Raw genomic sequence first — 12,855 nt, 5'->3', positions numbered from 1 at the left:
CATCTGCTTTCTTTGTTAATATGGAGCATTATCTCAAATATTTGAGATATCTTAAACATGTATAATAGACAAAATAGAAATAAAACAAAATTGAATTAAAATATGAAGTCAAGGGTAAGAATGAAAAAAAAAATAGAATGTCCATGTCTGGTCTACAAGATCATACCTAAGCCAGTGCAGTTAAATGGTAAATTTGTTCTCGAATTTTTGGTAGAAAAGTAAAAAGGAAAATATATTTTCATGGTATTCTTTGTCCGAGAAAATATACTAGTGTTCCAAGAAAAGCAAAGCTTTCCTTACTACTTAACTCTAAAAGAAATGTTTTGAAGGGCTTCATTTAATGGATATTATAATGGATAACATTGCTAAAGCAAATACAAAATATAAATCTTGCTAAGCTATTCCTCAAGGCTTTGCTTCCCAAAGTTTTCCTTAATCTGCATAATGAAGTAGTGATATCATAGGAAAAGATGGTAGGCCAAGGGGCCACCCCCAAACCTAAGAGAAATGGAAAGAAAATGACACATAATTTATTTTGGTCCCTAACATATAATATTCCCATCATTTTTAAAAATAATTAATCTGCATTTACTTGAAATGAAATTAGGTTCCACCAGACTAATACCAGTTCCTTAAATTTCCCTCACAAGACTTCCTAAAGGTCAAATATTTGTGCTTGATCCACGTTTAAATATTGCTAAGCAAATGGTAATCCATACTGTCTCTGCCTTTGAAATAACAGCTCAAATAATCTCTTTTGAGGGGTCAAACCTAAGTCTTCTAAACTGATTCATTCATTTACACAAAAGAAACTTCATTAAGTGAACTAAGTGATTGTCCACTTTGCAATCTTAGCAATCCATTGTCTTTTTGCCTTTCAGGTATTCAACTTCGATGTGCGCCAGTTGAACTGGTTGGAATACATTGAAAATTATGTTTTAGGAGTTAAAAAGTATTTATTGAAAGAGGATATGGCTGGGGTCCCAGAAGCAAAGCAACACTTAAGAAGGTAAGCATAGTCAGTCACTTAATATTTACTGAGCACTTACTATGTGTATCTTATTTTTATACCTGACATGAAATTTGAGTGGGAGAGGGGAGGGATTAACACTTTTGAAGCATTTACTACATTAACAGGTCCTTCCCTGTGTACTATGCTCTGTGATAGAGTTTCATTTTAGACTTTAGAGCACCCCTATGAGGAAGGTATTATTTGTTATCCCATTTTTATCAAAGAACTAGTTAGGCTCAAAGACAGTAACTTGTTCATGGTAATATATGGTAAGTACAAGGGCCAAATGTAAACCCAAGCTTCCCTGATTCTTCTGCCACACCCAATCATACTGACAAACTATGGAAATGACCCCTAGTAGTCTTATCATAATGTGATACAGGGAAAGGACAGCCAACCACAGGAGCCCTGATCACACTATTTAACATGGCAAATCACATAACCACCCTTCAAGTCCTTCCACTGCCTTAAATCTGTCCCTGAAAAGACAAAGAATTACAGCAGTCTGGTGTAACTCTGGTAGGAGCAAAGGGTTTTTAATGCAGAGATGGTAAGAATGTAAAAGTAAAGTGCAGAGTGGAACTTTGATTAGCAGGCTAAGAACTTCAGGACTTACCCTCTAGTGAACAAGAACCAGTGAAGATCTGTCATATGGGAACATGATCGAAGTATTTTTAAGAAAGATAGTCTTGTTTGCAAGATCGGTTAGAAAGAGAAACTGTTCAGGATAATATTATAGAAATCTGATCATTGAGAAAAGTGTAGAAATAAAAGATATAAAATCAAAAAGCTATCAGGTTGTATCTGTGTTTAATTACTATTTGCTTGTTGCAGCCTGGAATAGACACTATCTGAAGTGTGTGCTTCAGATCACATTAGTTGGGTACTTGGCACTGTTTTAACTTTGGTTATGTATTTGTTCCCCAGGCTCCGAAATATTCACTACCTCTTTAATACCGCCCTCTTCCTCATCGCCTGGCGCCTTCTCATTGCACGATCTCAGATGGCTCGGAATGTCTGGCTCTTCATTGTGAGCTTCTGTTATAAATGTATCTCCTACTTTAGGGCATCCAGCACGCTCAAGGCCTAAGAACATGTGTCAGTCTTTATTTGTCTGGAACCCCTCAGATACCTCTGAAACAGCAAACCATGGTTCTCAAGATGAAGTAACAAATATGTAACCTCATTACCTGTCCAATGTGCTGTCACATATTCACCCCTATTTCTTAATTGTATGTTCTTTTTATTACAGTGAGAGAAGGAAAGTCACGTCCTACCCTATAATCATGTATATTTTAGGAACAAATTATTTCCAGACTGTTTCCTAACACTGTAGTCTATGTCCTTGAATAAAAAACACCAAAGTACAACCTTACTTCTACACTTAGCATTTTTCTCCTTGAGAGAACTAGTTTCAACTCAAAAAAACATGGAAGAACACATGACAGAAGCTGAATTATGCTTTAAAAAAAGAGGCAGTTCTAACCTTGGGACTATTCTGGGGTACCAAGTATAAAGGTTTAAAATCAATTAAGTGGAGGAAGAATGGTCTCAACATCCTCTTAATGCTGTTACAGAAATACTGTAATTCTCCACTGAAAAGTTTGCTTCCTTTTTGTGTTACACCATGGAGTCCTGGTTGAGGGCTGGGGTAATTAGAAAAGTGGACTTACATTTAGTATTTTTCTTAACTATATCCACTTCTGAAACCTAAAAAGAACTGGCGTAAATAATTACGTACAGAATGAGGGCTCAATCATATTTGCATTAAGACTTGGTTTTTTATGCTTTTTAACTAAAAATTCTCCTAATTTGAATTTGACAACTATTATTTCTAAATCTTTTGAATTACCAATTTTCTTGATAACTTCTCTCAAGCATTTCCTTCTTCATCAAAGTCACCAAACCCCTTATATTCAAACTTATTTTACTCAGGCCTCAGTGACAAATGGAGAGGAAGGTTCTAGGCTGGAATCATATAAAAACCCAGTCCCCTGATCTTTGCCACTGAGGAAAGCAGAATTTCAAAAACTTAAATGCTAGTTTTAGTCTTTTTCTATAAAGTGGGGAAGATTACTCTTCTGTGATCACCAGGATTTGCTAGTACCTTGATCACCCAACTGTACAATGCACAGCAGGAGAGACGTCATTAAGTTACTCCAAGTTTAGAGAATAGGTGTTTAAAAATATTGTGCAATGAAAATGAATTAGTACTATATTTATTCTCAAATTTCTGTATTAATAATATATCCCAACTTTCCTCATATTTGAGAAGTCAGTGTGTGGTGTAGTATTTGATGTTAAAAACACGAACTATTATTATTCAAATATAATATCTGACGCCTTAAAAATCATCACAACTACTAGAAAATTAAATGAGCATAGGATGTCAACAAGCTATGTGTATGCTCCTTCTCTGGAATACTTGGTAATACTTAAAATGGCACATTCAAGTAGCTGACGTGTACAGGCCTTGAGGGCAGCTTCCGGCATCGCTTGAGAGTTTTCTGAGCCCTTAAAGGACATTTTGCGGGAACTGTTCTGGGCAATGTCTTTCTCAATCTCATCTACATTCTGGGAATTACTTTCCAAGGCAGACGACACAGCTCTGAAACAAAACACCTGGTGATCTTCAGCTTGAGATGTCTATTTTTGAGTTACACTGATAAAGATACAAACTAGATATGGTAAAAATGAAATCAAGATGCATAATTCAATGAGATTGGATAAAACATAATAGTTCTAAGAATTTATCTTTTGATGATTGTTTCACTAATTGAATAAATTTCATTGATCAAGTATTCATTTTTTGATTAAATGAAAATTTGAATTAAAAATGTTTTTCTCTCTGTTTTAACTGCTGACTACTGCAGATCTCCATCCCACTGAGAAAAAAAGACTATAATATTCCAGAGAACCTACAGACTAACATAAATTAACACAAAGATACATAATGCTTCCCTTTTTCTCACACCATTAAGAGGGTTGTGTTTACATGCTGAGGCATGTTCCACCTGTGGCATTAAAGAAATGACATTAATAAAGTTCTCTTGTGATTAAGCAGTGAAAGTAGATAGTGTCTGTATGAGAGAAATTATTTTAAATCAAGACCACTTAACAAGTATTGGAGTGCTTAAGTGCCATGAGAAAGAACCTTCTACTTTGGGGGGAAAGGGATGGCAAGTAACAGAAAGGAAAGGTATCTATGTTTAAAAAGAAGTTTCAGTAATCCCTGTATTGTCCACACTAGATACCTTACACGGTAATAACCACTACTGAGCTGAAGACAGCCCCCACCTGAGCCAATTAATACTAGGCAGCCACCACCTGAGCCAATTAAGTTGCGGGAGATGGGCCCACAAATCGGAAAAACATTTCTCACAATTTTATACTAACATAACATCATTTCTAGAAAACAATTTAAGTAACTGACTTAGAATCTCAAGGTAAACAGACTCACCTGAGGAACTAATACCCGAATAGTGTTATCTCACAATGACCTTTATGGTTCAGCCTCAAGTTTCCCAAAACATCAATATTTTCCAAAGTTCACAAGAATCACATGCGAATTTCCATGTGGCTATTTTTCTAGAACTGCAAGTCTGATGTTCTGGAAACATAAACAACTACCTATAGTAAAAAGTACCATTGTTTCATATGCCCACACAAGGCTATGGAAACATGTTACTGCCTAGATTAGTTTTGAAAAAAATATATATATTTTAAAAGGTTAATGAAACTGGCAGTTGCGAGTTTTAAGATGTAATTGGCTTGTCAGAAGGTAAGTGAAGTGTAGCCACGTAAGGCGAAGGATGATTAACTGAAAGAATGATTAAAGTGAGTTTAAATAGCTAGAGACAACTCTTCTGATACAAATATTTTTAGTATGTCCGTACTTTAGTATATACATAATCAATTGATTTACATAATCAATTACTATAACTGCTTGAAAATAGCAATTTATAAAATATTATAGTTTATCTAAGTTGTTGCTGAAGGTCTGCTTTAGTACAGTATGTTACTGTCATTAATAGATACTTTTCCCCACACCTTCTCATTTTGGTTTACCTAAAATTAGACAATATGGTATAAATGAGTTATATTTTGAGAAGCTGTTAATCTAATTCCTTTAGATAAACATTCATCTGGAAATAACGAGTTTTACTTTTCCTTTTTAATCTGGGTGCCTTTTCTTTCTTTTTCTTATCTATCTGCTTTGGTGAGAACTTCCAATGCCACACTGAGTGACACTGGTGAGGGTGGGCATCCTCGTCTTCGTCCTGATCAGGGGGAAGGGCTTTGTTTTCGCCACTGTTGTACTAGCTGAGGGTAAATAAGCATTCAATACAATTTGGAGTTGCTAAAAAAAACTATTTGTTTTGCTGATTATAGTCTTCAACTCTACTGATTTATAGATTTGCATCAACTACTCAATTTAAATCATGCATTTATATTTAACAAGAAAAAATAAGTCCAATCTCATAATTTATGAGATTGCCTCATCTGCACAAAAGCAAATATGACTAAGTGATACTTAAAGACTGCTATCGTTTTCCTGGGCTGGGGAAGCTCAAACAGGAGAAACTGAGGCTTCACTGTGGATCCGTGACTGTAGAAGGACAAAGACTTTGCTTTATGATGTGTCATTTCATTTAGAGTCCGTAGGTTCAAGACTGACACTAAATAAGTGGATTTTGTTCTTTTAAAACAAAACACAAAGATCCAAGGCGGTTTGTTTTCTACTCTTAAAATAATGCAAAGCGTTTTCTTCATTAAGGAAATATTTCAAAAGGGGAAAAAACTGTAAGGATCTAGTTGGATATTAATCCAGGCAGCAAGGTGTGAACAAATGGTGACCTCTCTAGACAGTGCTGACCAAGGGCGACCCCTTGGGCTTACTGAAAGTTTGCTACAGCTCCAAATGCAAGGGGAAGTACAGGTTAAAGGGTGTGGTGAAATCTGTAAGGTCCTCAGGCTCAGGTGTAAGTAAATGTTAAACAATAAAAAATATGCATCTTTAATTCAGGTTCAAGATCCAAAGTTTTAAATTTTAAGGCAAGGAAGTTGCATGTAAATTTACTTTTTGGGACTAAATTACTAACCCAAGATATAAAGACAGACTGTATAATATTGCCCTCCCATAACACCATTAAAAAGAGATCTTTTTTCTTCGTGAATTACAAAATTTGTATTAATTATAAATTTTGCTTGCATTTGTAAATTTATTATAAAAATTCAGTGCTTTGTATCATAAAATGTGTATGAGAAAGTGTGATATTAATCACCTAAGTTGAAAGTTAGAATTTTGTGACTCTAGTATTAAGCTTCTCCCAAGAGGTAGTCTGAAGCATACAAATACTGCAGCAGAAAATTATTCACCCAAATATTTCACCTCTTCTTATAGGCCAATGAATGCAAATACATGTCAAAAATGTTTCATATAACTTGAGGTCTCAACTTTTGAAATATTTAGGCTGAAGTATATACATGTAGATACTATGAACAGCCTAATAAAATAAAAAGAAGGACTGAGTTAGTAAAGTTAGATATCCTACTGAAGGCTCCCCAGGCACCAGCCAAAGCACCAATAGGAAGGGAGGTCAGTAGTGTTCTCTGCAATTGGAAAGAAATACTTGGTGAGATCAAAACATTTAACAAATCTTAATATGCTCCCTCATCCATCATCCAAAGGGCTGGTCAGAATCGTTCATATTGATTTCCAAAAATGTGACCTTGCTATTCAAAGAATTTCAGCTGGAAACCTTTCTTAACTTTTAAAATAAAAATCAATAGCAAAGCTGAATTTTGTTTTAAGAAATTCCTTTTGTAGTTTTAATGGGACAAATTAATTCATTAAAATTTCAATATGGTATTTGGAAAACATGAAACCAATATATATGTAAATACCAAAATACTTTTTAAAATTCTTAAAGATATCTGTCATAATCCTAACAGTAAGAAAATAATTCTAAATCATTCTTGTTTTTCCTTCCATAAAAAAAATCCCTGAAATTTGACTGAACTTTCTGAAAAGCAGATTTACAAAACCAACATTTAGTCTAAAAATAGCTAAAATTTTAATTCTCTCCAGCTGAAATTCCTTTTGAGACATCTTCTATTAGTTCCTAGTCTAACTTCATTAGAATTATCTGAAGAAATCAAAAATACATGGATTGTTTTGGAATTTTCTGGATTCAAGTATCTTTCAAAGCATGTTATGTCACCAGTATTAATCAGTTAACTTTGTGGCTCTTAATGATAAAATGTGTATTTTAAACATTGATGCTTCTATTATTTTCAGCAAAATATCATTCAATGTAAGCTTTACTGCAAAGTAGTTTTATCAGTATTTCTCCTCTCGCTACATTACTGTCCCAACTTTTTTAACCTTAAAAAAAAATTCATTTGAAAAACTGTAACTGTGACAGCCTATTCTCTAAAAACCATGATTTTAAATCTAGTTTTTCAGTCTTGGCCTTGTTCCTTACCTGGGGTTTTTGTCTCCTCACTTCCCTAAGTGATTTAAAACACAGGGATTGGTTGGTGATTCTTCTATTATTAAGTATTACAGAAGGAAAACTGATGTTGGCACACACATTCCAAATAAGTTTTTAATGGTACCTGAGTGACATCTCCCTTATTATTTTTAATCTTTTATACTCTGAAAATTTTAAATCAAGCCTTAAATAGTAAGAAAGCCAGAACAACACAATCTAATACACAATCGACCACATTCAGGACATTCTGAATGCAGACACTTCTTTCATCCAGTTTTACAGTTTAATGGACATCGATAATCTCTCAGATATGACACCTTGTTTCCTTAAATAGTTGCCTCACACTTCTGTTTTATTTAAAGTTACCCTGTTGCCTACTCGCCACAAAATGTTATAAAATATTCTACTTTTCCTCTTAGTATTTTACAAACTGATAATTTTCATCATCAGTAGTGGATCTTTTTATTACTTACCCCCCACTCCAAAATATACCAACAATATATGATCATATTAGGAAATTTAGCATGTTTTTAAAAAATGTGCTTTCTTCTCCCCATATAAGTGCCCACTATACAATTTGTGAATGATACTTCTGTTACATATTATAGCACCTATATACCTGCCCCTCTAAGAACTCACCTTAGTCTTCCATGACCCTGCCTTGAAAAGTTAACAAAGTCAATAGCCAGAGTTTAAAGAAAACCAGTTACCCTCATAAAACCAAATTAGTGGATAAATGGTCTTGTCATTATGGCTTAACATTAATATGGCTACAGCATGTGAGCCCATCCCTGTTTGCCTCTATTAACAATGTGACCTGATCACAACTTTTTAAAGTCTAGACTAGTTTTCCATATGTTTTACATATTTTATTCTGACACGGTATTTTAAAAACAAAAGGACGCAGACATTAGCACTATTAATGCCTTTTTCTTTAGCCGTGGTTTGACTTCTTTTCTTCGGGTCTTCAAGGTCTGATTTCGAAACAGCCCATTTGCTATGAAAATATCAGGAAGGGTCATCTTCAAAGCAATATTCCAGTTGGGCTTCTTCACTAATTAGCTGCATAATTTCTTCTATGACATTTGTAACAGACACAACATATATAGGATTTCAGTTTCGGTTTTCTTTTTTCTTTTTCCTAGGTATGAATCCTGCTTCTTATTCATATTTTTTTCTTTTGAATATATTGCACAATATTTTCTTATTAAAAAAAGGTTTTATATCTCAGGCAAAAAGTTTTTCTCCTTCATTTGGGAGGTGCTAATGTGTATTATTTTCTAAAAGAGGTAAGTGGTTGTTTGTGTGGCCATCCTCAAAGGGGACCTAGGGAGAAAGAGACCAGAGCATCAGTTTTATTCCTTATGCTATTTCCTCCAAACACAATGCTTTATTTGGGGCAATTTTTTTTTTGGGGGGGGGCACCAAAAACGCTATTTAGATTTAACAATGGTACTGGAGTTCGAGATCAGTACCATTTATTCTACACCACTTACAGAGCTGATGGGTTTGTGGGATCCAAGTCTGAAACGACAGTAAATTATTTCAACTATAAATTTTCCAATTCCATGTAACATGCCTGTAATAAAAATGTTTTAATTAAATGATGCTTTTAATGAAATTATTTCTTAAATTGCTATGTAATATAAAACTAATTATAATGGAATAAATTAAGGAAGGAAATAAAGCAGTTTGCTTTACTCCCACAGTTAAAAATAACAAGACAGTTAAATTAATTTCTTTTCAAAATTACAAGACCAAGTAATTCATGATCTTGACAAAGCAGTCTCTTCAAGGGTGCTTAATAATCTCACACCCACATAATTGTGAAAAATAAATAATAGCACCACAAATTTAAATGCATTTAAATGAAGCAGTGACAAAGACTTTTACAAGAAAAGCTAGTCATTCATCTAAAAAACATAATTAAAAGTATATTAACTACCCAGCTCCATGTAATATTGAATAGGGGTTGGGGAACAGAAGGAACTATTTCCTTTTTTTATCTATTGTACTTACCTCTCAAATTTTCATGATTACAATTCTGCAAGTTATCATTTTTGAGAGAACTCCATAATCTTAGGGCAAAATGGCAAAAATCATAAAAGCACTGACTGAACTATCATAGTTTAAACTACCATAACATGATTTTACATACTGTACAGTTAAAAATACTTTAAGTGAATAAGAAAATTTACATTCAAGTGTCTACAATTTCTAAGTTCATTTATTTCTAAGTATTATCTAATCCTACAACACACCTGCAAATTAAAAACCATCATTCCCTTTTTTATAAATGAAAAAACAACTTCAGAAAGGGTAGGCAATCTACAGAAGGCAACCACTACACACATGGCAGGACCTGACTCACGCCTGGGGTCGTCCTAGCTCACTAAGTCATCTCCCTTAAATCACTGAGTGCAGGAAACTTAGTTATGTTTAATGCTTAAGCAATTAATTTTGGAGGTTTGGAATGAAGTCTTAAAGTGTAAATTCTTCATTTTATCAAAACATGAAAGTGTGCATATTTCTTGCTCCTTTTAAGTAAAAGCATCTTAATTTCAGTGTCAGCAACACTATTAGAAATTAGACAAAAAAAGGAATGAATCTTTACCTGTTGTTGAAAAGATTCCTCCAACAATACCACAGAGTCTCACAAAAAACTGCCAGAAGGGCATATGCTCTTCAGTAACTGTCACCATGAGAGAACTGAGATCGTATTTCATAAATATCCCAGAGACTCCATGGCTGCCTGCAGCATGGTTAACCACACGTTCCTGCAAGGAAGGCAGAAGGAAGGAGAGAGAGGAGGAGGAGAAAAACAGGACTCAGTCCACAGCTGGGTACTTACTTTTATAATCAGCATGAAGCCCTAAACCTGTACTGCATGAGAGAAACACCCAAATCTTTGTACAAATTGTCCTACTAGATTAAAATCTTAAAACAATCAAATCATTGTATTTTCTTTGTGTGGTTAGATTTTGAAGCAATCAGAACAGAACCATTCTTTCCTATTTTCTCTAAAAGATCACTTTACATACAAGTTTTCTATTGAGCTCAAGAGCTTACAACTGAATGGCACATTCTTCATTGACCAAATCAACAAAAAAAGTTTGTATTTTGACATATTTTTATATTTATTTGCTAAGAATTTACAAAGTAATATTTACTACCTGTCATTTAAATAATCAGAGTTAAAAACAAATACTTTCAGTCTCTGGTTTTCATTTTAAACTACATGAGATATAGCACAGGAAGAAAAGAATGCATTAATTTGAAAGATATCAATCTTTGAGCTACTGGTTCAGTGTTTAAAGAAATTTTTTTTCTTTAAAGAAATATAACTAAAATTATAAACCTACCACAGTGTGCACACTGAGAAAGTAATTCTATTTTATTCCATTCTGTTTACACTTTCAAAAATCAAGTCTGCAAACTTTCTAATAAATTTCTATTATAGCTCAAAACAACCATGCTACCAAAGGGTTTGCTGTGACTTTTATGTGAGGCCCTACCTATTTTGGCTAAGCTATAACTAAATTGCAAGCTTTAGAATAAAACAATTTTATGTGGACATTACAAAACCCCTTCTCCTATTAACACAACAGAGTCTTATGAAACCATTGTTCAAGTTTCCAATAAAGTGACTTCATCTTAAAGCTCTGATATGTCCAACCATGCCAAAATTATAAATACACTGTCACCACCTATATGGATTAAAGCTGTTTCAAGGATCAGAGCATCCACATAACAAAAAACTAATAATGATTCCCTTTGGGGTGCAGGACCAGTGAAGGTCAGTTCTTCCCATTTCTGTCCCCCTCATCCTCCACTTTACCAACTCCAGTTACTCCATTTTTTTTAAAAGTGCAACTCAATTATTTTAGTCACCTCATCAGCACAAACCCCACAATGGTCAAACACTCTGGGATTCTGTTTTTTAAATTTAATTTTGTTACTTAGAATACATTATGGAGATAATGCGATAATTTCATATCAGCATACAGGTATCTTTTTCTCTCTCTTTAAGAAACTGCATGTTCCTCCATTGTGTGGATGTACCACACAATGAAGAGTCTCGTACACACATCATTTTTGTATTTTTTTTTTACTTTGTCTTTGCATTTAACTTCTAGACGCAGGATTGCTGAGTCAAAGCATAAATGTGTATGCCACTCTGTACATACTGCCAAACTCCCTTCCATAGAGACTACACCATTTTGCATTCCCATAGCAATAATGTATGTGTGCCTGTTTTTCCGAAAGCCTTGCCCCTGTGTAGACTGATGCTCAGGTGGTGCCAATCTTAGTGAGAAATGGTATCTTCCCACCCCTACAGAAATGCAGAAAAGCACAAAATACACTTGTACACACTTGACCCAGTCTCACTCTGTGTGTGTATAAACACACACACACAGTTACACATACTTTATTTTTTCCCTTGAACCATGTAAAGAGTTATAAACACATGACATTTCACTCCTAAAATCTTCAATATTTAATCTCCTTACAATAGGGAAATTCTACAATTATTGAGGACACAGCCATCACAAATTATAAGACCATTAAAAGAAAACTCTATATTGAGGAAAGCAAATTTTTAAAGCACTTCAATGTGGCCTTAGGATTCTTTAGAATAATAGTATTTGAATATTCACCATTCTTAAACACAGTAAGAAAACACGACCCCAGAATAGATGAGAAATGTTAAACCATGCAATTCCAAAAGTCTGATCCTCACTGTCATATTTATTTATAGGGCCACTCCACCCTGAGACTGCAGAACATTTGTCCTCTCAAATAGACAAACACAAGGCACAGGTGAGAAAGCCAAACCCTCAAAATCTGTTATTTGAGCCACAATAACCATGCATGCCCTAGGTTAGATACATTAATTAAAAAATAAATAACACATAAATCAGAAAATCTGCTGACAAGTAAGAAAATTGCAGCCTTGACTGGTGTGGCTCAGTGGATTGAGTGCCAGCCTTCGAACCAAAGGGTCACCAGTTTGATTCCCAGTCAGAGCACATGCCTGGGTTGCGGGCCGGGTCCCCAGTTGGGGGGTGCGCAAGAGGAAACCACACATCGTCGTTCCTCTCCCTCTCTTTCTCTCTCCCTTCCCCTCTCTCTAAAAATAAAAAACCTGCTAATACCAATACATGAGAAAACATTACAAAATTAAGATATTAAGAATAAAATACCACCACAGTTTAGTAATTTAGACTTAATTGAATACAAACCTTCCAAATTTAAAAAATCTACTTCATTTGCTCTAGAACATACTAACACCTATTTCTGATCTTTTATCTTAAAATAAAATTTTAATGCATTTCAAAATTCCCA

At 34.3% G+C, this 12,855-nt stretch overlaps 2 protein-coding genes across 2 annotated transcripts in view; one reads left to right on the top strand and one right to left on the bottom strand.

The window, feature by feature from the left end:
* FAR2 (fatty acyl-CoA reductase 2) overlaps positions 1-2,380 on the top strand; it is a 120,995-nt gene extending 118,615 nt beyond the window's left edge. Inside the window, exons 12-13 of the mRNA XM_045184083.2 lie at positions 882-1,009; positions 1,940-2,380. Coding sequence (XP_045040018.2) covers positions 882-1,009; positions 1,940-2,102 — 291 coding nt within the window. The 3' untranslated portion in view covers positions 2,103-2,380. The remainder of the gene's footprint in view (positions 1-881; positions 1,010-1,939) is intronic.
* A 5,225-nt stretch (positions 2,381-7,605) lies between these two features.
* ERGIC2 (ERGIC and golgi 2) overlaps positions 7,606-12,855 on the bottom strand; it is a 40,101-nt gene continuing 34,851 nt past the window's right edge. The window contains exons 12-14 of the mRNA XM_024575463.3: positions 10,124-10,286; positions 9,006-9,088; positions 7,606-8,835 (exon numbers count right to left, since the gene is read on the bottom strand). Coding sequence (XP_024431231.2) covers positions 8,773-8,835; positions 9,006-9,088; positions 10,124-10,286 — 309 coding nt within the window. The 3' untranslated portion in view covers positions 7,606-8,772. The remainder of the gene's footprint in view (positions 8,836-9,005; positions 9,089-10,123; positions 10,287-12,855) is intronic.

The sequence above is a fragment of the Desmodus rotundus genome, chromosome 3 (assembly GCF_022682495.2).
Source record: "Desmodus rotundus isolate HL8 chromosome 3, HLdesRot8A.1, whole genome shotgun sequence".
NCBI lineage: Eukaryota > Metazoa > Chordata > Mammalia > Chiroptera > Phyllostomidae > Desmodus > Desmodus rotundus.
The sequence above is the reverse complement of the archived record's forward strand: the minus strand, read 5'-3'. Positions and strand labels throughout refer to the sequence as shown.